Raw genomic sequence first — 27,118 nt, forward strand, 5'->3', positions numbered from 1 at the left:
ATTTCCTGGTAGGTTATAAAAGTCCCATCTTGTAATATGTGGTCTATTAGAGGGGATGTGTCCGGCCTACCATGATTATTGTATTTATTAGGCGCCTCCAAATTTGGTTCCATCAGATCCGACACTCAAGTTAGAGGGGAATGGGGAGAGGAAAGGATGTCTATGACTGACTTCCGGCATTTGATAATGGCTCCAGTCAATAGGTTACGGAATGTTCTTTCTTTTGGAAAGTGATGTGGAGCAAATAATACTGCACGAAGTGGAATGGGGGACGTGTTTTTCTAGGGAGAGCCAGGACTTAACCTCTGGTCTTCTAACCCAGTCAACAGTTCTAGTAAGTAGTATGGCTATGTGAGTTGAGCCGCAATTTGTGTGTATTCCAAATGTAATTAAAAAAGAAGGAGTTGACCTTAGATAGGTACGGTATGTCTTTGGAATTGGGATGTGAAGCATATGGAATAAGTAAATAAACTTAAGTAGGAGTATACTTTGTATCAAGTTTTTCCTGGCCATCAAGGAGAGGTAAAGGGCTTTTCATAATTTGGTGTGCTCCGCTACAGCAAGAAAAAAAGGGCTTGTAATTGAGGCTAAAGAGATCTCTGGGAAACTTTAATACCTAAATATGAACTATGGCTGGGGGGCCATCTAAATGGAAATTTAATTTTATAACGGTCGATGGATTGTTTGGGGATGTTTATACCCAGGGCCTCTAATTTGGACAAGTTTATTTTGAAATTAGATGGGGAACCATACCTCTCTAGAATCTGCATGAGAGTGGGAATTCCCCTGTCTAGCATAGTCATGATGACTAGTAGGTTATTCGCCAAGGTTGCAGCTTTATGATGTGTCCCCTGTATATTTACACCCACTATGTCATGGCACTGCCTAATGGATTGTATTTGAGGCTTGATTGCCAACACAAACAGAAGGGAGGATAGCGGGCAGTCCTGCCTTGGTCCTTTATGAATATCAAATGTTTTGGTAAGAGAGTTGTTGAGTCTAATTTTAGCTGTGGGTTTAGTGTATATTTGGAGTATCACTTTAATAATATCAGAAGGAGATTGAAAGCATCTGAGCATCCCTTGAAGGAAGGTCCAGTCCACCCTATCAAAAGCTTTCTTCACATCGGTGCCAAGAAGCACCGCCGGGATTTTATGCAAGTTCGAGTATTGCATTAAATGTAAAATACTTAAGGCGTTGTCTTTGTCCTCTTTCCCTTTTATAAAGCCTGTCTGGTGATATAAGGAGAGGTAGATAGTTCGCAATGCGATTTGCTATCATGCTGGCATATACTTTAAACCCACATTTAAAAGGAATATTGGTCTATAATTGCTGCAGCATTCCGGATCTATACCTTCCTTATGGATGAGGGAGATATGGGCTTCTAGGGTTTGTGGAGGGAAAGTGCTACCTCGGAGAATGGCATTGCACATATTGAGGAGATTAGTCTCCAGCATTTTGGAGAAAGCTTTGTAATACATAATTGGTAGTCCATCTGGGCTTGTACCTTTTCCGCTGGGCTGTGTGCTAGGGTGGACTGGAGATCCCCCAAGTCAAATGGCTTTCAGAGGGCCGTCTGCTACTCTAATGACAGTTTGGGCAAATTGAGTTCTGTTAAGAATTATTGGTTGTCCGACTGTTTCCTGGCCTTCTAAGAGTCCGAGTTGTGTGAGTTAAGTTGATATAGATCGAGTAGAATTAAAAAAATTCAGCAGAGATCTGGTTGTGGCCCACAGTGCGGTGGCCGTCGGTAGTTTTCAAAGCGTGTATGAATGTGCGCGCCTGCCTTTTTTAAATTCAGGACATCATCAGTTTGGAGGCCTTGCCACCGTGCACAAACATCGGTTTTTCCAATTAAGTTAAAGTTTAGCAGATTGTTTGTTAACTATATCCTTTAATTGTTGGCGGTAAGGGTCTCCAGTGTGTGATGGATCAGGGATTTTTTATGTTGTGATTAACGTTTTGAATGATATTTTTACGTTGTTTGTTAATGTGGGATGCTATAGAAATCAATTCCCCTCTGACGACCGCCTTGTGTGCTTCCCATATAATTGGCTAGCTAACTTAAGGCGTATCATTAGCATCAGAGTAATTGGTTAACTTTATCATCAAAGGCGAGAATCGATTCATTCAGTCTCCATGTGCGAAAAATTGAATATGGTTTGAGGAATGAAAAGCTGGTAGATACTATCTAGTGATCTGGATCTGGGTGTTTTTACGATAGCAGGGACCTTGAGCTGAAAATATAGTCTATCCTGTGGTAGAAGTTGTGGGGGTGAGAATAAAAGGTGTAGTCTAGGTCATAGGGATGAGTGACAGAGAGTGCAGTGAGCTTTTGACCCGAGATAAGTCACGTAGTTATATATGGCTCCTTTTGGACGTGGAATCCATCAAGGGATCCAATGAGACATAGAGGTCCCCTCCCAATCTATTTAGTGAAGATAGTATCCATCGGATTTGTTTCTTATTAGGGGTGAATAAATTGCCCAGTGTTACCATGGACCCCGCCAAAAGGCCTTTTACAAATATCTAGCGTCCTTCCGGATCGACAAGAGATTCATAGAGTAAAAAGGGGGTATCTTTAGCGAATGAAATTGATACCCCCCTAGAGCATTTCTGAGGAGATGTAACATGGTACAACTGGTTATAGTAGGCTTTTTCAAAGGAGGGAAGTTAGTTGGCTTGGAAGTGGGTTTCTTGAAGCAATAGTATGTCAAAACTTTCTTTCCAGAGCTGGGCCAGCATCAGAGATCTCGGAATGGGGTAGTTAAGACTGTGAACATTGAAGTTAGCTTAGTTGAATCATTTTAGTTTTGTTTCCATGACTAATGGAATGGTGTGGAGATTGTCTGTTGTATAAGGTGACTATTCCACCCTCCGTCAAAGGCCCTACAAGAAAAAGAAACTTAAAGAGAAATGGTAGATCTTTACAGGGCAAATCATTTCCAATAAGACAAGGTTTCAGAATAAAGACAAGTCAGGTTCTTAAAACAGATCAGACACTTGGCTCAACTGGGGTCGCTTTCTTGATTAGCAGTAGGCTGCTTTGGCATCTTGCGTTTAGAGTGCGGGTATCTGGGAGCAGGCCCGTTGCTCCACGATGCCAATTGAGATAGGCGATTCAAAGAAGACATTGTGTGGGAAGCTTCCAGATCCGGGTACTTCTCTAGAGTAATCCCCAGGTCCTTGCATTTTTCTTGAATTTCATCCAATGTTCTGGCTTGGATGTGTTTGTCCTTGGTAGAAATTGCTATACCAAAGGGGCAGAGCCAGCAGTATTAATACTTTATCTGGTGTAGAGCTATCATAAAGGGTCTCAACAAACGCCTTTTGATGAAGGTGGATTGCGGCAACTGGTGCAAAAAGGATGGATGGGAGAGCTCTTTTAGTGCAGGATGCGACAGAGTAGCACTTTTGGGTCAAGTGCTCCCTCACGCACGTCTGATGTTAACGGCAGCCATCTTGAAAGCCTCCTTTAATGTGGCTGATAAATCGCCTTCTCATGTAGGATGGTTTCTCTCAATTTAGTACATGTTGTGACAGGGTTAAGAGATTTGCTCTCGGAATCGCCATTGTCACACCATGGCACAGTTCAGACCAGACAGGTTTGGCACAACTGGCAACAACCATTTTTACAGGTTCCATACAACAGCAAAAAAAAACACATGGCACAAAATAAATCCTGGGCTGGCTGACCACTAGCTAAACAGTCAACGTCCTGACTAGTCTGAGCTGGGCTTAGTGCTGGACCTAGTGCAAAGCTCCCAACCAAACAATTGCTTTACTCACTCCCAGGAGCAGAGAGACCCTAAGCCTGTGGCCACACTCCTCACCAACAACTGGATTTGCTCAATGGAGCAGAGAAATACACATATCCTGCACTTAAGCTGCATGCCCACCTGGTGTATTTACAGCCACAGGAACCTGGTGGCAATAAGAACACCAATAACTACTGGTACTGTTACTACAGGCACTCCCTCGTGTAGTGAGGCCACCCTCTCCCTCAGTGTAGTACACGTACACTCCATCTAGTAGCATGTCCACGCTATCCCTCATGAACTATGTGCCCGCTTTCCTCACATGGAATGGACACCCTCTCCATCTTTCTAGGATGTGCATGCTCTCCCCATCAAGGGTATCTAGGGGATGTGTAAGATGAGCAAACCCAGACTACGGGCAAACACTGCAGCCACCAGTCATCCCCCAATCTCCAAGTAATGCTGCAGTGAAGGGATTAGGGCTGGTCAAGTTCTGTACCTGGGCATACACATTAGAGAAACGCCTGCCAAATTTGCTGGTATAAATAGTCTCCGATTACCTCCATCAGCTAATGATGGGAAACTGGGTTAGCTAAAATTAGATTTCAATCCTTTATGGAGATAAGCTGCACAAGAGTCTAGACAACGTAGAGGTCCAAGAGGAATAGGACATGGGAAGGAAAAGGACAGGGGAGCCTGAAGGGGAGGACAATCAAGAAGCCTGGATAAGGACAAAGAAATCTGTAGGAAGACAGAGAGGTCAGGAGGAGCAAGAGGAGATTGGGGTCTGGTGGATGTTGAAGAAGACAAGGGTCTAGAGGAGGAAGGGGACAGAAGGGTCTGGAGGAGGACAAAGGGGCTTGAAGGAGGTGGAAGAGGACAGAAGGGTCTGGCGGATGAGAAGTAGGACAAAGGGGTCGAGCAGGTAGAGATAAGGAGGGTCTGGAGGAGAAGACGTAGGACAGAGGAGTCTGGAGTGGGTAGAGGAAAAACAGGTATGGAGCAGGTGTAGCAAAGGAGGGGTTTGGAGAAGGAGGAAGAGGAAACAGGAGTATGAAAGAGGACAGGGATCTGGAGGCGGACGATAATGATACAGGGTTCTGGAGAAGGAAAATTATACAGGGGTCTGGAGGAGGACAGGACAGATGTCTGAAGGATGACGGGGTCTGGAGGAGGATGAAGAAGACATGGGTTTATAGGAGGAAGAGGACAAAGGGGTATGGAGCATGTAGAAGAAAGAAGGGGGGTCAGGAGGAAGAAGAGAAAACGGGAGTATGGAAGAGGGCAGAGGCATCTGGAGGAGGAGAATAATAATGATACAGAGGTCTGAAGGATGACCAAGGTCTGGAATTGGCAGAGGAGGTCTGGAAGAGGACAGAGGGGTCTACAGGAGGAGTAGGAGGAGTCTGCATCTTGGTCAGATTATGTGGTTTGTTCTTCTCACCATTCAGGCAGTTGGGTGATGTTGGAAGATCAGTCTTTACAGAGAATGTGCGTCTGAGGGAAGCCATTTCTTATCATATGAAAGAATCCCATGAGCTCCAGAAGACGCTGCTACAGCTGCAAGAGGAGAAGAAGCAGCTGCGGCTGGACAAGGTCAGGACGGCTCTTTTTCTGTATTAGCCGTGAGATGTATTCTCGTCTGCATTATCGAGGCGATGGGTGTTTTAGATCTTATATGTCCCCCCTCCCCCCGGGACGCCGTGTCACGTGCCAGTTATGTGGCTATTACATTTACAACCCACCTAAACATTACCGCTGATGAAGTAACCCTCATCATGGATGTGGTATTGCTTATCTTCAGTGCATCTTTGGCAGGGTAAGGTCTGTATTCATGCCTGAGTTGAGTCTTTTCTACTAGCTGTAGGGTAACTACTCCCCATACATGGCTGTGGCTGGGTTGCTGTCATTTATTCAGCTAGTAGAGCTACAGGCTATTTACACACACTTCAAATCTGTTTTTTCTTGCACAGAAGACCAACCAGCAGCTTCTTGAGGAAAAGATCCATGAAATATCAGAGAGGAACAGCCAGATCCAATCATATCAGCTGAGGATCAGGACCTTGGAGCTTGCATTGGAGAGCAATCAGCAGAAGGAGCCAACCCTGCCCATGACACAGAAACCACTCCAGCCGACGACGGATCTAGCAGGAAACATGGACATGCTAATGCTGCACCAAACTCTAGAGCTGAAAGACCGAGAGATGAAGCGTGTGAAGAAGCTGGCCCACAACATCCTGCAGGAGAGGACGCAGGTGGAACAGTTCTTCCTGGAAGCGATGGAGCATGTGAGGCAGGAGATCAAGTCAAGCAGGAACTATTATCAGAAGGTGGCACAAGTGGCATATCACAGCCAAATGAGGAAGGCAGCGACAGGGGCTGAGCAGTATCCCAAGGTCCGCACCTTTCACAACAAAAAGCACAGCAGCAATGATGTGAGCCATGATCTGATGGCAGCAGATAACTGGTAATGTACTGACATTGAGATGAGAACTGCATCCCTACACCCAGATCACTTTTCCCCCGGTCATTTCATCAGTATGGTGCTACTATATAGTCAGAATTCAACCCTGGGTACCTGAGGCATCCTTCCCCAAGTCTATATCCCTCAGAACTTTCACTTGCAGTCAGCACCTGCCCTCTACATTCTAGTCTATCCTGCCCACCTTACACAGCCACATATGCTAGCCTTTACTCCATACTAACCTGGTCTTCATTTGTGTCATCCTTGTCTGTTGCGTCTCAGCACTTGGGGAATCTGTGCAATCATAGCCTGCACCCTCTCAGGATCTAGGCCTCACTGCTACACTGGCCTGCACGCTCTTGGCACTTAGGGTAACTGTGCCTTCCTGGCCCACTCGGCACCTGGGGTGTTCATTCCACCAAAGTCCACTCCTTCTCAGCACCTATGACAACTATGCCATTCTGCCCTGCTCAATCTCAGCACCTATGATGACTTTGCCATCCTGACCTGCTAGGATTTCTACGTCACCCTGGTTTACTCCTCAACACCTAGGATATCTACGTCACCCTGATTTACTCCTCCTCGACACCTAGGATGTCTTTCTCACGCTAGTTTACTGCTCCTCGACACCTAAGACGTCTGTGCCACCCTGACAAGCACCCAGGGCACATCCGCCATCAGAAAACACATGTGTCTTTAAGCCTAATTTTACTAAGCATACAGGCAATAATGACGACGAGAAATGCGCTGGAGTGTGCCAGTGTCTATGGCACACCACTTAGTGATACTTCTTTGGTGCACACACTGATATCCTAGCTTTTAAAGACATGGTATAGATCAAGTAAACCCTCCACACTCCTTTACGGCTTTATCCCAATCTGATCATGAACTTGGGGTGTTTTATAGGTCACACTTTCAGAATGGAAGAGTGGATTTTACAGATCTGACATGGGAGCAAAAGGAGAAAGTTCTTAGACTGCTGTTTGCCAAGATGAATGGCTCGGTCATTGGGTAAGGGTGTCTGTGTGACTGTCCCTTCACTACAGTGATAAAAAAAACTCTTTCAGGTCCTGGTAGATCAGGTAATAGAATATTAAAACAATTCTTAAGTAATCTCAATACATGTTCACACATTGCAGACGTGCTGTGGATTTTCCCAAATTTACCCATGTATTTGTGCCTTAAGCACCTTCAATAACTTGCTGAATAGTGATGAATAAGATGTTATCCGAGCACACTCAAGTGCTGATAGAGTATCTTCTGTGTGCTGGAATACTATGTTTGAATCACTGCGGCTGCATGTCTCCCTACTAAAAAACAGGCAATCCCTGCATGTGTTGTGACTGTCGAACAACCGCGAAACATGCAGCCGTGGCAACTCAAACATAATGTTCAAGCATGCCGAAAAAACTCGGTAAGCACCTGAGTGTGCACGGATAACACCTTATCGGAACACATTTGCTCAACACTATTGTTGAACATATCTACTTGAAAACAGAGCTGCAGGGTGGAATTCATAGCAGATCCAAAACCAAAGCAAAGTGCATATTTTACTGCAGATGCCCGGTGGAAAAATCTGTCATGTTTGAATATACTTATATATGGCACTCATGGGTCATGTGTAAAACATGTGCAACAAAAAAAAAAATAAAACACCAATCAGCCTTATTCCTCCATCTATAATATAATTTACCGCCTGTCTGCCTCATCCCTCCGCCTATAATCCACCTCACGTCGGCCTCATCCCTCCGCCTGTAATCCACTGCTCATCGGCCTCATCCCTCCTACTGTAATCCACCGCTCGTCAGCCTCCTCCCTCTGCCTGTAATCCACCGGCCGTTGACCTCTTCTCTCCTCCTGTAATCCACCGCCCGTCGACCTCATCCTTCTGCCTGTAATTCACCGCCTGTCGGCCTCATCCCTCTGCCTGTAATCCACCGCCTGTCGGCCTCATCCCTCCGCCTGTAATCCACCGCCCGTCAGCCTCCTCCCTCTGCCTGTAATCCACCGCTCGTCAGCCTCCTCCGCCTGTAATCCACCGGCCGTTGACCTCTTCTCTCCTCCTGTAATCCACCGCCCGTCGACCTCATCCTTCTGCCTGTAATCCACCGCCTGTCGGCCTCATATCTCCGCCTGTAATCCACCGCCCGTCGGCCTCATCCCTCTGCCTGTAATCCACCGCCCGTTGGCCTCAACCCTCTGCCTGTAATCCACCGCCCGTCGGCCTCAACCCTCTGCCTGTAATCCACCGCCTGTCGGCCTCATCCCTCTGCCTGTAATCCACCACCCGTTAGCCTCATCCCTCTGCCTGTAATCCACCGCCTGTCGGCCTCATCCCTCTGCCTGTAATCCACCGCCCATCAGCCTCAACCCTCTGCCTGTAATACACCCCCCTTTAGCCTCATCCCTCTGCCTGTAATCCACCGCCCTTCGGCCTCATCCCTCTGCCTGTAATCCACCGCCCGTCTGCCTCATCTTTCCACCTATAAGAGGTGAATAATAGCAGTTTTTTCATTATTTTAGAGCTTTAGCAGTAGTTATAGAAAATAATAAATTGGCTTGATCTTTTTTGGAGAGTTGGCTGGTTCTAATTCTGAGACACAAACATGTGACATGTTTGGGGATATGGCCCCTGATGGTAAATATCAGGTAAAAGCTGTATCAGAATTTTTAATTCACTAATTATAGTGGTTCTACTGGTGTTTGCTCTGTGACTTTTCATCATCCTATCCTTCTTATATCTGGAAATAATACAGATTATATATATATATATATATATATATATATATATATATATATATATATATATATATATATATATATATATATATATATAATTTTTTTTTACCATCACCAGGAAAAGAAATCCAATACTGAGTGAAAAGACCCATCAAGATGACGTAATTACAAAGGCCCCGCTTGCAAGGTGAGAGGATCAATAATCCTTACAGCCTGTTTCTAATAAATAAGTTGTAGCCTTTAAAGGGAGGGTGCCATGATTTTAGTTTTTGTACTAATAATTATTGATTATATAATCAATTATTTTTAATACAAAAGTAAATTTACTATTTTCATACTTTTTTATTTATTCACTTTTACTTTTACCACTGGAGGCCGCCATTTTCATTAGTGTGGGTGTAAGTGTCTGGGCACGACACTTGCACACCTCACTTACGGCAGCCATGGGCATAGGAGCCAACGGTCGGACTCCGACCGCATCTCTTTCATTGAGGCCGCTCCTCCTGCCTCTCAGCTGTGACTTGGGCACGCCCACTGAGCTGCTACGTCACATCTGTGAGAGGAGATCGCGGCCATTTTGTTGTTTATTTTCCTCTGTCATCGCACACACAGCTCAGTGCGTGCGATGGCAGGAGCTGCCAGGGAGAAGCTGCTGCTGGGAAGCGAGGGTCCGAGGTAAGTATCTGCAGCGAGGAGCTGTGATTGCTGTCTGTACTTAGTATTACAGTACAGGCTGCAATCACTGCTCACTGCCGACCTGTTCAGAGCACAGCAGAGAGATCGTCACACTGCTCTGCCCTGAACAGGATTCAGCACTTCCTGTGAGAGGACGGAAGGTAAGTACAGGTTTTTTTTTTTTTCTCATGCATCTACCACTGCTACCTGCCCCTATATACCACTGCTACCGGCCCCTATATACCACCTACCACTGCTGCCTGCCCCAATATACTACCTACCACTGCTACCTGCCTCTATATACCACCTACCACTGCTACCTGCCTATATATACCACTGCTACCTGCCTCTATATACCACTGCTACCTGCCTCTATATACCACCTACCACTGCTACCTGCCTCTATATACCACTGCTACCTGCCTCTGTATACCACTGCTACCTGCCTCTGTATACCACTGCTACCTGCCTCTGTATACCACTACCTGCCTCTGTATACCACCTACCACTGCTGCCTGCCTCTGTATACCACTGCTACCTGTCTCTGTATACCACTGCTACCTGCCTCTGTATACCACTGCTACCTGCCTCTATATACCACCTATCACTGCTACCTCTGTCCTGTGTAGCTAATCTAGTCCTGTGTAGCTAATCTAGTCCTGTGTAGCTAATCTAGTCCTGTGTAGCTAATCCTGTCCTGTGTACTGTGTCCTCAGCAGTCAGTATCACACAGGACAGGATTAGATACACGGCTCAGCAGTCGGTATCACACAGGACAGGATTAGATACACGGCTCAGCAGTCGGTATCACACAGGACAGGATTAGATACACGGCTCAGCAGTCAGTATCTAATCCTCTCCTATGCACTTTCCCCATTGTGGTTTATTATTTTTGTTGTGGGAGATGAGGGAGTCGAGGATTATGCTTTCGGTATGGTTTAAAAAAGATTAATAAAGGACTTTATTCTGGCCGAGTCTTTATTTACAATACAACTATAGGATTAGTAATGGATGGGTGCCTTATAGACGCCTCTCTATTACTAAGCCGTGGGCTTGATGTCACCGGACAATATGAAGGTGACATTAACCCCACAAATATGAACCGCACTTGCAACCGCTACAGGGCAAGTGGAAATTGCCAGGCAAAGCGCCAGAAAAGGCGCATGTAAAAGGCGGCTGAGAGCTGATGTTTTTAGCCTGGGGGGGACAATATCCATGGCCCCTTCCTAGGCTATTAATGTCATCCCGCAGCTGTCAGCATAGTATTTGATGGTTATTAATTATAGGGGGCCCCACGTCTTTTTTTGGGGGTGTCGCCCATTTTAATAGCCAGTAAAGGCTAAGTATACAGTTGGGAGCGTGTGAGTGTGAGCACACCCTCCCCCCCATAGACCAGTACACTGCTCTCCTGAAATACTCTGTGCTCCTGTCACCCTGCTCCTTCCACCATACATCTCTGTGACCTCCCTAGAGCAGCACAATACCATATGGATCACGTATAATGCCGCTATACAGTCATGGCCAAAAGTATTCACACCCCTGCAATTCTGTCAGATAATTCTCAGTTTCTTCCTGAAAATGATTGCAAACACAAATTCTTTGGTATTATTATCTTTATTTAATTTGTCTTAAATGAAAAAACACAAAAAGAATTGTCCTAAAGCCAAATTGGATATAATTCCACACCAAACATAAAAAAGGGGGTGGACAAAAGTATTGGCACTATTCGAAAAATCATGTGATGCTTCTCTAATTTGTGTAATTAACAGCACCTGTAACTTACCTGTGGCACCTAACAGGTGTTGGCAATAACTAAATCACACTTGCAGCCAGTTGACATGGATTAAAGTTGACTCAACCTCTGTCCTGTGTCCTTGTGTGTACCACATTGAGCATGGAGAAAAGAAAGAAGACCAAAGAACTGTCTGAGGACTTGAGAAACCAAATTGTGAGGAAGCATGAGCAATCTCAAGGCTACAAGTCTATCTCCAAAGACCTGAATGTTCCTGTGTCTACCGTGCGCAGTGTCATCAAGAAGTTTAAAATCCATGGCACTGTGGCTAACCTCCCTAGATGTGGACGGAAAATAAAAATTGACAAGAGATTTCAGCGCAAGATTGTGCGGATGTTGGATAAAGAACCTCGACTAACATCCAAACAAGTTCAAGCTGCCCTGCAGTCTGAGGGTACAACAGTGTCAACCCGTACTATCCGTCGGCGTCTGAATGAAAAGGCACTGTATGGTAGGAGACCCAGGAAGACCCCACTTCTTACCCCGAGACATAAAAAAGCCAGGCTGGAGTTTGCCAAAACTTACCTGAAAAAGCCTAAAATATTTTGGAAGAATGTTCTCTGGTCAGATGAGACAAAAGTAGAGCTTTTTGGAAAAAGGCATCAACATTGAGTTTACAGGAGAACAAAAGAGGCATTCAAAGAAAAGAACACGGTCCCTACAGTCAAACATGGCGGAGGTTCCCTGATGTTTTGGGGTTGCTTTGCTGCCTCTGGCACTGGACTGCTTGACCGTGTGCATGGCATTATGAAGTCTGAAGACTACCAACAAATTTTGCAGCATAATGTAGGGCCCAGTGTGAGAAAGTTGTTTCTCCCTCAGAGGTCATGGGTCTTCCAGCAGGACAATGACCCAAAACACACTTCAAAAAACACTAGGAAATGGTTTGAGAGAAAGCACTGGAGACTTCTAAGGTGGCCAGCAATGAGTCCAGACCTGAATCCCATAGAACACCTGTGGAGAGATCTAAAAATGGCATGTTGGAGAAGTGTTGTGAATTCTGCTCTTGGGCTCCCTCCGGTGGTTATAAGTGGTAGCGCTGCTGTCTCTGGATCGCAGCATTCATCAGGTGTGTCCACTTTTTGCAATTCTGACTGGGCTATTTAGTCTTGCTTCACCCTTTAGTCAGTGCCAGTTGTCCATTGTTCCTGGAGGATTCACATCCCTGCCTGGTCTCTCCTGCTTTGCTGTTCATTTCAACAAATATAAGTTCTGGCCTTGATTTTTTGCAGTCCACATGCTGTGGGCCTTATTGTTCAGTTCTTTTCCATGTTTTTGTCTTGTCCAGCTTGGTCTGTATAAGGATTTGTTTAGCCAAGCTGGTATCTCTGGAGATGCAGATATACCCTCCATATCTTTAGTTAGATGTGGAGATTTTGTATTTTCTGTGGTGGATATTTTCTAGTGTTTTAATACTGACCGCATAGTACTCTGTCCTATCCTTTCTATTTAGCTAGAAGTGGCCTTCTTTGCTAAATTCTGATTTCAGTCTGTATGTTTTTTTCCCTCTCCTCTCACAGTCAATATTTGTGGGGGGCTGTCTATCCTTTGGGGATTTTCTCTGAGGCAAGATAGTTTTCCCTTTTCTATCTCTAGGGGTAATTAGTCCTCCGGCTGTGTCGAGATGTCTAGGGAGTGATAGGTACATTCCACGGCTACTTCTAGTTGCGGTGTTAAGTTCAGGGTCTGCGGTCAGTACAGGTACCACCTTCTCCAGAGTACGTCTCATGCTGCTCTTAGGCCACCGGATCATAACAGAGAAGGCACCCTTCAAATATCATAGTCCTGGAGCAGTTTGCCAAAGAAGAATGGTCTAAAATTCCAGCAGAGCATTGTAAGAAACTCATTGATGGTTACCGGAAGCGGTTGGTCGCAGTTTTTTTTGGCTAAAGGTTGTGCAACCAAGTATTAGGCTGAGGGTGCCAATACTTTTGTCTGGCCCATTTTTGGAGTTTTGTGTGAAATGATCAATGTTTTGCTTTTTTGCTTCATTCTCTTTTGTGTTTTTTCATTTAAGACAAATTAAATGAAGATAATACCAAAGAATATGTGTTTGCAATCATTTTCAGGAAGAAACTGAGTATTATCTGACAGAATTGCACGGGTGTGAATACTTTTGGCCATGACTGTATATATTTATCACATAATACTCCCATAAAGACCACACATTATGCCGAGATATTATAATATACACTCACCGGCCACTTTATTAGGTACACCTGTCCAACTTCTTGTTAACACTTAATTTCTAATCAGCCAATCACATGGCGGCAACTCAGTGCATTTAGGCATGTAGACATGGTCAAGACGATCTCCTGCAGTTCAAACCGAGCATCAGTATGGGGAAGAAAGGTGATTTGAGTGCCTTTGAACGTGGCATGGTTGTTGGTGCCAGAAGGGCTGGTCTGAGTATTTCAGAAACTGCTGATCTACTGGGATTTTCACGCACAACCATCTCTAGGGTTTACAGAGAATGGTCCGAAAAAGAAAAAAAATCCAGTGAGCGGCAGTTCTGTGGGCGGAAATGCCTTGTTGATGCCAGAGGTCAGAGGAGAATGGGCAGACTGGTTCGAGCTGATAGAAAGGCAACAGTGACTCAAATCGCCACCCGTTACAACCAAGGTAGGCCTAAGAGCATCTCTGAACGCACAGTGCGTCGAACTTTGAGGCAGATGGGCTACAGCAGCAGAAGACCACACCGGGTACCACTCCTTTCAGCTAAGAACAGGAAACTGAGGCTACAATTTGTACAAGCTCATCGAAATTGGACAGTAGAAGATTGGAAAAACGTTGCTTGGTCTGATGAGTCTCGATTTCTGCTGCGGCATTCGGATGGTAGGGTCAGAATTTGGCGTAAACAACATGAAAGCATGGATCCATCCTGCCTTGTATGGAGCATCTTTGGGATGTGCAGCCGACAAATCTGCGGCAACTGTGTGATGCCATCATGTCAATATGGACCAAAATCTCTGAGGAATGCTTCCAGCACCTTGTTGAATCTATGCCACGAAGAATTGAGGCAGTTCTGAAGGCAAAAGGGGGTCCAACCCGTTACTAGCATGGTGTACCTAATAAAGTGGCCGGTGAGTGTATATAATATCACACATTATGCCGCCAAGTATTGTGTGATCTATGTGACGGTATTATATGTGATCTATATGGCGGTATTATGTTTGATCAGTGTTGTGGAATGATGTAAAAACTATATGACGGTGGTATATGAAAACTATATTGTGGGATTATGTGTGATCTATGTGACAGTACTAGGTGAGAATTATATGGCGGTATTATGTGTGATCTATATGGTGGTATTATGTGAGAACTGTATGACAGTATTGTGTGATCTATTTGATAGTATTGTGTGTGATGTATATGGCGGTATTATGTGTGATCTATATGGCGGTATTATGTGAGAACACTATGGCAGTATTATCTTCAGAAAGCAGACCCATTCTATGGTGGTTCTGGCTGAGCACCTGCACGCCGGTCTGGGGTAATAGAGGGGGCAGCATGACCTCCAGTTAGGTGCAGTCAGGGCTGGTGAGGCAGCTGAAGAGAGGGGTCTCATTTTTATCGTTACTATATGGCTACATTTCCTTCCCAGCGTCACCCCGGACTGCGCCTGTCGTCTCACTTTCACACATCGCCAGGACAGGATGGAGAAGACAGGATCTGAGGAGGGGAATGGGGTCTTTGCATGCAATGTCTGGATCAGAACAGGCCATCAATCCGCAGAAATGTTTCCTGGATTTCTGTGGAGCAGACGGTCCATCCATGTGTATAAAAGACAGCGCTCTATGTACAATCCCTGGCTGCTCCGCGCACCAAACGGGGTGCCCCCTGTAGACCAGCACACTGCTCTCCTGAAATACTCTGCTGCTGTCCCCTGCTCCCTCCACCACATATCTCCCAGAATCCTTGCTGCCTGCCATCCTCGGTGACTGTCTACTTGTCAGTATAAGGCTGCCATCACACATTCAGTATTTGGTCAGTATTTTACCTCAGTATTTGTAAGCAAAAACCAGGAGTGGGTGATAATACAGAAGTGGTGCATATGTTTCTATTATACTTTTCCTCTAATTGTTCCACTCCTGGTTTTGGCTACAAATACTGATGTAAAATAGTGACCAAATACTGCTAGTGTGACGGCAGCCTTACTCTGCAGTCACCAACAAAATGGCTGCTCACTGGGTTCCTGAATATCATCCTCATCCCTTAGCAGACACCCAGAAGGGAAGGAGAGGAGTGACATCACACACACGTCAGCAGACTCCGCCCATAATTACTGCAGTGCTGTAATGTGAGCTAGTTGTACACTAGGTTTTTCTGAAATTTCAGCAGCTGCTCCCCCTAGTGTTTAAAAGTGGAAATTCCAAAACTTTTCAAATTTTTCATATTTTACTAAATTATAAACAAATGATAATATTTTTTTAAGAAAATGTAAACATTAATTCTTTACATTTTTACAATTGCTGTAAAAAAAATTTTTTTGATGGCACCTTCCCTTTAAGTTTTGTATTCCAAGCAAGTGTATCATCCCACCAAGTTTCATTGATGCCTATGACATACAGTATCTCTCTCTTCCTGTGTTAGCAGCTCCAATTCTCCTTGTTGGTTTCCCATGATCTGTGCATTTGTATGCCCCCCCTAGTGTTGGAAATTCGGGTCTGTTTTTACCGACCCCAGTGTTGCGATCACCGTTATTCACGGAATAACCGCAACCGGGAAAAAAAGGCCGATTTCCCATTTAATTTCTCTCTCTCTCTCCTCTGATGTGATCGTCCTGCATCCCCCCGTGATGTCCTCCAGCCGACGGTGTCTTCTTTTGGGAAGAAAATGGTGGATGCATGCACAGTGTGTCCGCCGAGATCTGACAGCCAGCACCAATAGGAATTTTTTCCTATTTGTTCATTTTGATCACTATGATAGGGTCTATCACAGTGATCAAGATAAAAAAAAAATAGTAAATCAAACCCCCCTTTATCACCCTCTTAGTTAAGTAAAAATAACAAAATAAAAAAAGATATATTTTCATTTTTCCGTTAGGGTTGGGGCTAGGGTTATGGTTGAGATTAGGATTTGGGGTGCGTTGGGGTTAGGGTTGGAGTTAGAATTGGGGGGGTTTCTACTGTTTAGGTTCTCCAAACGCTACATGGCTCCACCATTGATTCCAACTAATTTTGCATTCAAAAAGTCAAACGGTGCTCCCTCCCTTCTAAGCCCTGCCATGCGCCCAAACAGTGGCTTTCCTCTACATATGGGGTATCAGCATACTCAGGACAAATTGCACAACAAATTTTGTGGTTCATTTTCTCCTGCTACCCTTGTGAAAATAAAAAAAATGGTTCCAAAGTAAATTTTGTATGAAAGAAGTAAAATGTTATTTTTTTCCTTCCACATTGCTTTAGTTCTCGTAAAGCACCTAAAGGGCTAATAAAACCACATTCAAGAAGTTTGCGCACCTTGAGGGGTGCAGTTTTTAGAATGGTGTCACTTTTAGGTATTTTGTATTATAGTGACCCCCCCGAACTCACTTCAAATGTGAGGTGGTCCCTAAAAAAATGGTTTTGTAAATTTTGTTGGAAAAGCGAGAAATTGCTGGTCAACGTTGTTTCCAAAATTGTGCTGATGTAAGGTAGACATGTGAGGAATGATTTAAGGGTACAAAAATTAAAAGTTTGAAAATTGCAAAATTTTTACCAAACGCCCATTTTTTTTCAAAAATAAACGCAAGTTAAATCGAAATTTTTTTACCACTAACATGAAGTACAACATTTCATGAAGAAACAGTCTCAGAATCAGTGGGATACGTTGAAGTGTTCCAGATCGGTAACCTCATAAAGTGACAATGGTCAGAATTGTAAAAATTGGCCTGTTCTTTAAAGGGAACCTGTCACCAGGTTTGGCCGATGCGAGTTACGGCCACTGCCTTTCAGGGCTTATATACAGCATTCTATAATGCTAAAATTACCGAAAGGACAAACAAAAACACAGGTGAAAAATAACAAAACTACTCCCTGTGCCCGTCAGGAGATGTTAAATTATAACAGTCCCGTACTAACAATTTATATAAACCTATAAGCAAAAAGTACGACTCAGACCATAATTGTACCAAAAATACCAAGCTTTATTGACAAAAATTAAGACCAAAGACACAAATGATGATGTGTACCAGTACAAAAGGCACCATCAGCCCGAGGTATGTACATACATTGTTCCTATTACCATATAGTGTGCCACCAAGGTATGTATATCTATTCCACCCAATGGCCCATTAGTACTATTCCCAAGGAGTAATCACTCCTATATGGCATAAGCTTAAAACAGTATATAAACATATTTAAGTTACCTCAGGTCCAATAGGTGCCAGAGCCCCTACGCACGTTTCGGCTGCGACAGCCTTCTTCCGGGGGAGTTGCATCATCAAATCACTGACTAGTTTAAATACCATGTCTGTCCAATTAGATTCTATTAAAACGCTGCACGTCATCAAGCCGCCGCCTTGTTGCGGCGCATGCTCCGACCGCCATCGCAAGGCCCGAGTCCTCCACAGCGTCATCAGGCACTCCCGCCCACATGACCGCAAAGCAGTCACGTGAGCGCAAGGACCCGATCCAGACACCAGTGAACAACGCACGGCCAAACGGTGAGGGGCGCGCACGCGCACAGCGGCAGACCATAAACGGAGCGACGCCAACCCACTAAGGGTGATATTATATTAACCCCTTGTTCTACTTTTGACCCGGATCTCATATACTACAGAGATGCCACAAACATTATGTTTATATATAAAAGTGCATAAACTCGTGCATTAATACTATACAATATATACTTATAATCATAAAAAATAGACATAAAATACAGTGCTTATATAATAAAAACATAATTAATATATAAAGTGCATATAAACAATTTACATAGTGCATAAGTGCTAATCTATATACTGTGCCATAATGAGCCATATTAAAAATACCAATATACAGTATCAGTTGTTAAATATTTTATAAAAAATCCCCCGACAAAAACTTCATATACGAGGACATATGATATATATACATAAGTAACTGTGATAGAATATATAATTTTATACAATCATAAACAAAGCTCAACCAAAGTGCAAATGTGCATTATACAAAAATTCATGAAGAATTCATAAAGTGCATCACATGAAAAGCATCTCTTCCAATTTCGTCCACCTGTATTCAAAGACTCATAAGGGCCAAAAAAGGACGTGGCGAAAACTATAAATTAATAACAAAGACAACATTAAATAAAAATCAACATAAAAACAATTAAAAACAGATGAACCACAAGAATTTTATATTAAAAATTGACAGGTATATTACAGAAAAGGTGCAAAGCTCAGTGTTTCATTTAAACCATCTGGTTTAAGGGTACGTAGTTCCCAGATCCACAGAGATTCTTTTTGGGCCAAGACCTTACTTACATTACCCCCCCGTGGACTTATGGGGACACAATCAATCCCCTTTACCCTGAAACAGGAAGGGTCACTGGCATGGAACTGCTTAAAATGTCTTGGAACACTTTTCAATACATCCAAATTATCCTCCTCCTTTCCAGCAAGGATGTCCCTCACATGTTCCCTGATTCGTATTTTCAAAGCTCTTGTAGTTAATCCTACATAGATTTTCATACACGTACAGTACGCATAGTACACCACCGCAGTGGTAGTACATGTTATTGCATGTGTAATTTTGAACTCTCGTCCATCAGAAGATACAAAATCAGTCGCTGTATCCACATTGGGGCATGCCACACATTTCCCACATGGTTTACAACCCCATGGGGATGCTTCTGCCTTTGTGACTCAAACAAAGGCCGCTCTCTTGGAGTATAAAAACTCCGTACTAAAGTGTCCCTCAGACTTTTTGATCGTCGTGCAGTAAGTGAAGGTTTGTGTGACAGATATTGTTTGAGTATCGGGTCCGCCAGTAGGACCGGCCAGTGTTTTGCCACACAGTCAGACAATTTACCCCATTGGGAATTATAAGTTGTCACCAATCTTACCTGATTGGTGGCCGCTTTTTTCACTGGTGAGTAGAGAAGCTGCTGACGATCCGCATTACGAGCACGATTATATGCCCTTTTTATACTTCTTCGGCTGTAGCCCCTTTCCAAGAATCTCTGCCTCATTTCCAGTGCACGACTCTCAAAATCCTCCATAGTGGAACATATCCTTCTGATCCGAAGAAACTGGCCATATGGTACTGCATTAATTACATGAGGCGGATGAGAAGAGCTGGCATGTAACACAGAGTTCACGGCAGTGTCCTTACGGAAGGCATCTGAGACCAAAAGGCCATTAGGGTCCCTTTTGACCATGACATCGAGGAATTCAATTTGTTCATAGCTGTGTTTATATGTCAAATGAATATTGTAATCATTATTATTTAACGTCTGAAAAAAGTTTTTAACTCAGATGACGAACCACGCCAGATCAAAAAAATGTCATCGATGTAGCAGGTCCAAAAAATGACCCGCTCCATCGATGCCCCCCGATCTGACGTGAAAAGATCCCTCTCCCACAGCCCCAGGAACACATTTGCATACGAAGGCGCACAAGCCGCCCCCATCGCAGTGCCCTGGAGCTGTAGGTAGAAGGATCCATTAAAATTAAAAAAATTATGAGTCAATAAAAAACGTAAAAGACTAATCAAAAAATCAATTTCCTCCCCCGAAAAATTAGTCATGGCCAAAAATACAGATACCGCCCTCAAGCCATCGTGGTGCCGAATGTTTGTATAAAGCGACTCCACGTCACAAGTCACCAATAACATGTCCTCATCTATATGTATTGAATCTATTTTTTTCAAAAAATCAGACGTGTCTCTAGTATATGAGGGAATGGTTTCCACCAATGGCTTGAGGAACATATCTATATACCTCCCGATGCCCTCCGTAAGGCCACCTATCCCGGATACAATAGGTCTTCCTGGGGGATTTTTCTGATTTTTGTGTACCTTTGGTAAAAGGTACAGGGTCGGTATACATGGATCTTTCACAAAAAGATTATCCCTCACCTCCACGGTGATAATTCCCAACTCCTCCGCCCTCCACAACATTTTACGTAATTCCTCTTTATATGAGACAAGAGGATTGTATGTCAGTTTTTTGTAGCAGACAGAATCTCTCAACATCCTACATGCCTCTGTCTCATATAAATTCGTGGGCCAGATTACAACATTCCCGCCCTTGTCCGCAGGTTTTATTAAAATGTCTTTACGGTTACCAAGGGCTTTTAAGGACTGGTGTTCATTCCTTGTTAAATTGTCCCGCCAAACTGTTGGCGGGATCCCTTTTATTTCTTCCGTTACTAATTCAATAAAGATTTCCACGTTTGGACATAAGGACAAGGGGGGGAATTTTTTTGATTTTGGACGAAGTGAAGGTGGTACCTTACCTAATGATGGATTGGTATGCTCTTTTGCCAACTCCTCCAAATCCCTCAAAGTAGCTTGTTCTTCAGGTAGGGGAAATAATTTTTGGATTTCTTCACTATGATGCCACTTTTTGAATAGTAGTGATCTCCCAAATATATGTAGATCCTTAATCACCGTAAACATGTCAAGCCGTGTGCTAGGTGAAAAAGTTAGACCCTTAGACAAAACAGATAATTCCTCACTACTAAATTCATGATTGGATAGGTTGATTACCTTTAATGTGTCATTTCTGGGATTGGAGGTCTGTGGACGTTTATTAGTTTCCACTTTTTGTTCTTTTTTCCTCTTGTTATTACCAAATCTTGTTTGGATCGAGTATTGGGTTCCATCAGATCTCCCTCCAGAAGATGACAAAGATGACAGAGATGACACTGATGAGGTTCTTCTAGTGTGCCCCCCATGGTTTTTCCTTCTCCATCTATACATAGTGCCCTGTTGAAAGTCCGCATTGTCACGGGACACCTTTTTGGCCTGTGTTGTTTTTATCTGTGTTTCCCAATCATCCGAATTTTTGTCCATACTTAGATTGAAATTTGACAGGGATTCTACAAATATCAACTTTTTCAGATTACCATAAAATTCATCAATCTCCACCTCCAAGCTAGTTACAGATTTTTTGTTGAGTTCAATCAGTAATTCCATAAACTGAAAAGAAGATGCAGTACACACCTCCTCCCATTTAACGATAAAGTCTTCATCGTGCACTGGAAATGAGGGAAAGACCTGGATTCTCAATCCCCTAGGGATTAGTTTCTTTTTTAAATAGTTCTCAAGGAACGCCCTATTCCACCAAAGCTTTGTACGTTTATGTACCAGACGTTTAAGCTGAGCTTGCAAATTTTTAACCTCTTCATTGCTGTCAATCATTGCATTGGTTCCTGCACCATCAAAGACCGAAGCAGCTTGTATCTGCCAGGTCGTGTCTCGATTTCTATAATCCATTTGTTTGTCAAGAACAACTCTGTGAAAATACACAGCAAATTACAATTACCGAAAGGACAAACAAAAACACAGGTGAAAAATAAAACTACTCCCTGTGCCCGTCAGGAGATGTTAAATTATAACAGTCCCGTACTAACAATTTACAATCTCGGTGGATCTGGGAACTACGTACCCTTAAACCAGATGGTTTAAATGAAACACTGAGCTTTGCACCTTTTCTGTAATATACCTGTCAATTTTTAATATAAAATTCTTGTGGTTCATCTGTTTTTAATTGTTTTTATGTTGATTTTTATTTAATGTTGTCTTTGTTATTAATTTATAGTTTTCGCCACGTCCTTTTTTGGCCCTTATGAGTCTTTGAATACAGGTGGACGAAATTGGAAGAGATGCTTTTCATGTGATGCACTTTATGAATTCTTCATGAATTTTTGTATAATGCACATTTGCACTTTGGTTGAGCTTTGTTTATGATTGTATAAAATTATATATTCTATCACAGTTACTTATGTATATATATCATATGTCCTCGTATATGAAGTTTTTGTCGGGGGATTTTTTATAAAATATTTAACAACTGATACTGTATATTGGTATTTTTAATATGGCTCATTATGGCACAGTATATAGATTAGCACTTATGCACTATGTAAATTGTTTATATGCACTTTATATATTAATTATGTTTTTATTATATAAGCACTGTATTTTATGTCTATTTTTTATGATTATAAGTATATATTGTATAGTATTAATGCACGAGTTTATGCACTTTTATATATAAACATAATGTTTGTGGCATCTCTGTAGTATATGAGATCCGGGTCAAAAGTAGAACAAGGGGTTAATATAATATCACCCTTAGTGGGTTGGCGTCGCTCCGTTTATGGTCTGCCGCTGTGCGCGTGCGCGCCCCTCACCGTTTGGCCGTGCGTTGTTCACTGGTGTCTGGATCGGGTCCTTGCGCTCACGTGACTGCTTTGCGGTCATGTGGGCGGGAGTGCCTGATGACGCTGTGGAGGACTCGGGCCTTGCGATGGCGGTCGGAGCATGCGCCGCAACAAGGCGGCGGCTTGATGACGTGCAGCGTTTTAATAGAATCTAATTGGACAGACATGGTATTTAAACTAGTCAGTGATTTGATGATGCCACTCCCCCGGAAGAAGGCTGTCGCAGCCGAAACGTGCGTAGGGGCTCTGGCACCTATTGGACCTGAGGTAACTTAAATATGTTTATATACTGTTTTAAGCTTATGCCATATAGGAGTGATTACTCCTTGGGAATAGTACTAATGGGCCATTGGGTGGAATAGATATACATACCTTGGTGGCACACTATATGGTAATAGGAACAATGTATGTACATACCTCGGGCTGATGGTGCCTTTTGTACTGGTACACATCATCATTTGTGTCTTTGGTCTTAATTTTTGTCAATAAAGCTTGGTATTTTTGGTACAATTATGGTCTGAGTCGTACTTTTTGCTTATAGGTTTATATAGCATTCTATAATGCTGTAGATAAGCCCCCGATCCAACCTGGAAGAGAAGAAAAATAACTTTTACTATACTCACCTGGGGGGCGGTCTGGTCCAATGGGCGTCGCTCTTCTTTGTCCAGCCCCTCCCATCTTATGATTGCCGTCCTCCTACTTCCTTCATGTGGATGATGCGTCCCTGCGTCATTCCTACAGGCTCCCTGGAATCGCGCTCCTGCGCAGGTGTACTTATCTGCTCTATTGAGGGCAAAGTACTGCAGTGCACAGGTGCTGGGCCTCTCTGACCTTTCCCGACACCTGCGCACTGCAGTCCCTTGCTCTGCCCTCAACAGGGCAGAGAAGTACGCCTGCACAGGAGCGTGATTCCGGGGAGCCTGTATGGATGACGCAGGGACGCGTCATCCACATGAAGCAAGCAGGAGGACGGGGACCATAAAAAGATGGGAGGCGCCAGACTTGCGACACCCATCGGACCGGACCGCCCCGCAGGCGAGTATAATAAAAGTAATTTTTCTTCTTCCAGGTCAGAGCGGGGGGTTATATACAGCATTATAGAATGCTGTATATAAGCCCTGAAAGGCGGTGGCTGTAACTCATATCTGCCAAACCTGGTGACAGGTTCACTTTAGGTACCAAATTGGCTCTGTCACTAAGGGGTTAAGTCACCTGCCCACACTAACACCACCACTAAAGACTCATATGATGACAACAGTGGCTGGTGTATAACGCCCTCCTTGACATCTCCAACATCGATGGCGACATCATGAACAGCACGGAGATCCACTGGTCCTTTGTCCGGCGTAGATGCTTCCTGTCCATGCAAGATGCTAACACCTGTGCCTGGTGGTGGGGTCAGGTATTTTGCAGGTGGTTTATTATGAAGACCACACTGTAAACTGTTTCAAATGGTCAGATGTGACACTTGGATGACTCACCTCCCTTAAATGTACATGGAGTTGTGTGGCATTTATCATCCGGTTTTGAAGGGCATTGTTCACATTGAAGTGGTCATTAGTGTAGGACAGTGTTCCCCAACTCCATTCCTCAAAAGCCACCAACAGGTCATGTTTTCTGGATTTCCTTAGTATTGCACAGGTGATAACTGCATCACCTGCACAGGCAATAATTCTATCACCTGTGCAATGCTAAGGAAATCCTGAAAACATGACTTGTTGGTGGCTCTTGAGGACCAGAGTTGGGGAACACTGGATGCCTTTTGGCCACATCCTACACCAGTTCTCTTTCTGTGACTCTTCCAGTATCTCTGTTGTAATCTGCTGATGATACTCCGACGCTCTACACTCAGTGGCCACTTCCATCCGACAACATCCTGCATGAAGCCTCACAATGGCGGGTACTGGTGATCAATTGTTAGGTGTCATGCTTGATAAAGACCTATAATGATCGAAACGTTGCTTCATGGCAGAATACAGCTCTTTTAATCTTTCATCACCACGGTATACTACAAATGCTAAATTGGCCCCCGAAATGTATTGGCCGATTCATGGATCAAACACCTGTTGTGAATTTTTTCATTAAGCTCCTTGTTAGAGGACAGCACGTTGTGCAAAAAGTCCTCAGATATTGAGCAGTTGGACATGTGTATTCAGAAGCTTGAGACGCGTAACATTAAGTTCACCTGAAAAGCATTAGAGTGCATCTTGGTTCATCATGATATTTCACCTGAAAGACAAATATCCCTAACTTTTTGTGAGTGATGTACATTCCAATATAAAACGCCCCTCATAGGATTGTCATGACAGCCGGGGGTCTGCTGCTGATCCCCATGCCGGACACGACGATCCTACTGTGAACACTGACCCGGGGCTGGCGTTCATTGAAGATAGTGATTTTTTTTAATCTGTAAATAGCAGTGCTGAATTTGATCTTTTATTTTGCAATTTCAGCATACTATGATTTTTTCCCCCATTTTCCATTGCACGATGTGGTAGAACGAATGGTGTCATTGAAAAGTACAACTCATTCCACAAAAAAAAAAACAAGCCGTCATGCAGCTATAGTGAATGATAAAAAAAAATTATGGCAGTTCGAAGAAAGATAGAATAAAAAAACAAAACGGCCATGGCATGAACGGTTTAAGTCTTGTGTATATTTAATAAAGAATGGTGTTTGTCTGATACATGATGGAAAGAGTAATTGCTATTTGTAGGATTTTATGATTTATACTGTTACAATTAAGGCCAAATAATGTTTTTAAACAGTAACCTAAGAATCAGCTGCACTCCCCGATTGTCCTGGCTGTAGACTCTTTTGCTTCCTCTCCTCAGTAGCTGCGATTCCAGCTGTCCTGGCTTTAAACTTTTGCTTCCTTTCTTCCTCAGCAGCTGTTCTCACGCCTGTCGTGGCTGTAGACTTTTGCTTCCTCCTCTACTCAGCAGCTGTGATTACGTCTCTCCTGGCTGTAGACTCTTGCTTCCTGCTTGCTCAGCAGCTGTGATCATGACTGTCCTGGCTGTAGACTCTTTTGCTTCCTCCTTCCTCAGCAGCTGTGATCACGACTGCCCTGGCTGTAGACTCTTTTGCTTCCTCCTTGCTCAGCAGCTGTGATGATGACTGTCCTGGCTGTAGACTCTTTTGCTTCCTCCTTACTCAGCAGTTGTGATCAAGACTGTCCTGGCTGTAGACTCTCTTGCTTCCTCCTTGCACAGGAGCTGTGGTATGTGCCGTCCACATTCCTGTTCGGTCAGACACAGCCATTACACAGGGGCACATTTATATTATGAGCACAGGAACATTTTTTTTTTTTTTTTTAATATCCAATTGTGAAAGTTACAATAAAAATTAAGATGTTCATGCAACATACGCTTTAAGGAGAAAACGGCAGCTCCCTCCCGTTAGCATCTTATAATCCTCATAGCATATCTCACTGACAAATCCATCACGTGACAACGGCCTAACAACTTGTCCTTCTTTCAGGTCACCTGGAGCCTCGGAGGAGCACAGACAATCAGTCTTTCTAACTCAACCCATTTCTGGAGAGTTGGTGTCAGGCGTAAAGCTGCCCGACATCCATAAGACAAGATGTCCGATCCTTAGCTGAACGTCTCTACATCCCATCAGCTGTCATGTACTGCTCGCACAGAAGAATAAACGCATCTCCTCTCCATCGGCTCAGTACGTGTTAATACGTGGGGCACACAACACTGTGAGCTGCCATGTGTCTGTCGTGCCATCATTGTGTACACCCGAGCTAGGCATTGTCCCCATTCTCAATATATTGGGGCTCATGCACTTTAGTGTAAGGAGACTAGAGGTGAAAATAGAATAATTAAGACACAAACACCCACCAAATTTATTGTGACCTAGGCTCCAGTAGGTGCTGCCAGAGCAGAAGAGCCCTGTGTGTAGGTCCGCAAGAAAGCCAGAAAATCCATTCCAAGTCTTTGTATATGGGCATTTGTACCCCTTGGATTCATGGCCCTATATTCAGCGCATTATTTACAGGTGTTGATCTATTTTTTATGCAAAATCAAAAAAACAATAAGTGGGTATAGTGATCAAAGCATATTATTCCAAAACAACTAATACCTAAAATTACTTTATTAGAAAAATGAATTAAAAACTGTAATCGACAAAAACACTGCAAACCTACAGCACTGTAGCAAAAGTAAGTAGGACTATTGTATCCTTATACTTCCCTAATACACCTTTGTCAATCATGGGTGGCACCCCAATCGGTACCAATGATGGCCTCCCCACTCTTTATCCACTTATACTATCAAACTAGTTGGCCCTACTACACACAGGACTGGTTTACAGACCCATACCTG

The 27,118-nt window shown here is 43.6% G+C and overlaps 1 protein-coding gene across 1 annotated transcript in view; it reads left to right on the forward strand.

The window, feature by feature from the left end:
- The window catches only part of BBOF1 (basal body orientation factor 1), a 69,573-nt gene extending 43,121 nt beyond the window's left edge, over window positions 1-26,452 (forward strand). The window contains exons 7-11 of the mRNA XM_077267394.1: window positions 5,210-5,354; window positions 5,732-6,225; window positions 7,129-7,233; window positions 9,080-9,148; window positions 26,265-26,452. Of these exons, the coding sequence (XP_077123509.1) occupies window positions 5,210-5,354; window positions 5,732-6,225; window positions 7,129-7,233; window positions 9,080-9,148; window positions 26,265-26,388 (937 nt within the window). The 3' untranslated portion in view covers window positions 26,389-26,452. The remainder of the gene's footprint in view (window positions 1-5,209; window positions 5,355-5,731; window positions 6,226-7,128; window positions 7,234-9,079; window positions 9,149-26,264) is intronic.
- The last annotated feature ends 666 nt before the right edge of the window (window positions 26,453-27,118 follow it).

The sequence above is a fragment of the Ranitomeya variabilis genome, chromosome 1 (genome assembly GCF_051348905.1).
Source record: "Ranitomeya variabilis isolate aRanVar5 chromosome 1, aRanVar5.hap1, whole genome shotgun sequence".
NCBI lineage: Eukaryota > Metazoa > Chordata > Amphibia > Anura > Dendrobatidae > Ranitomeya > Ranitomeya variabilis.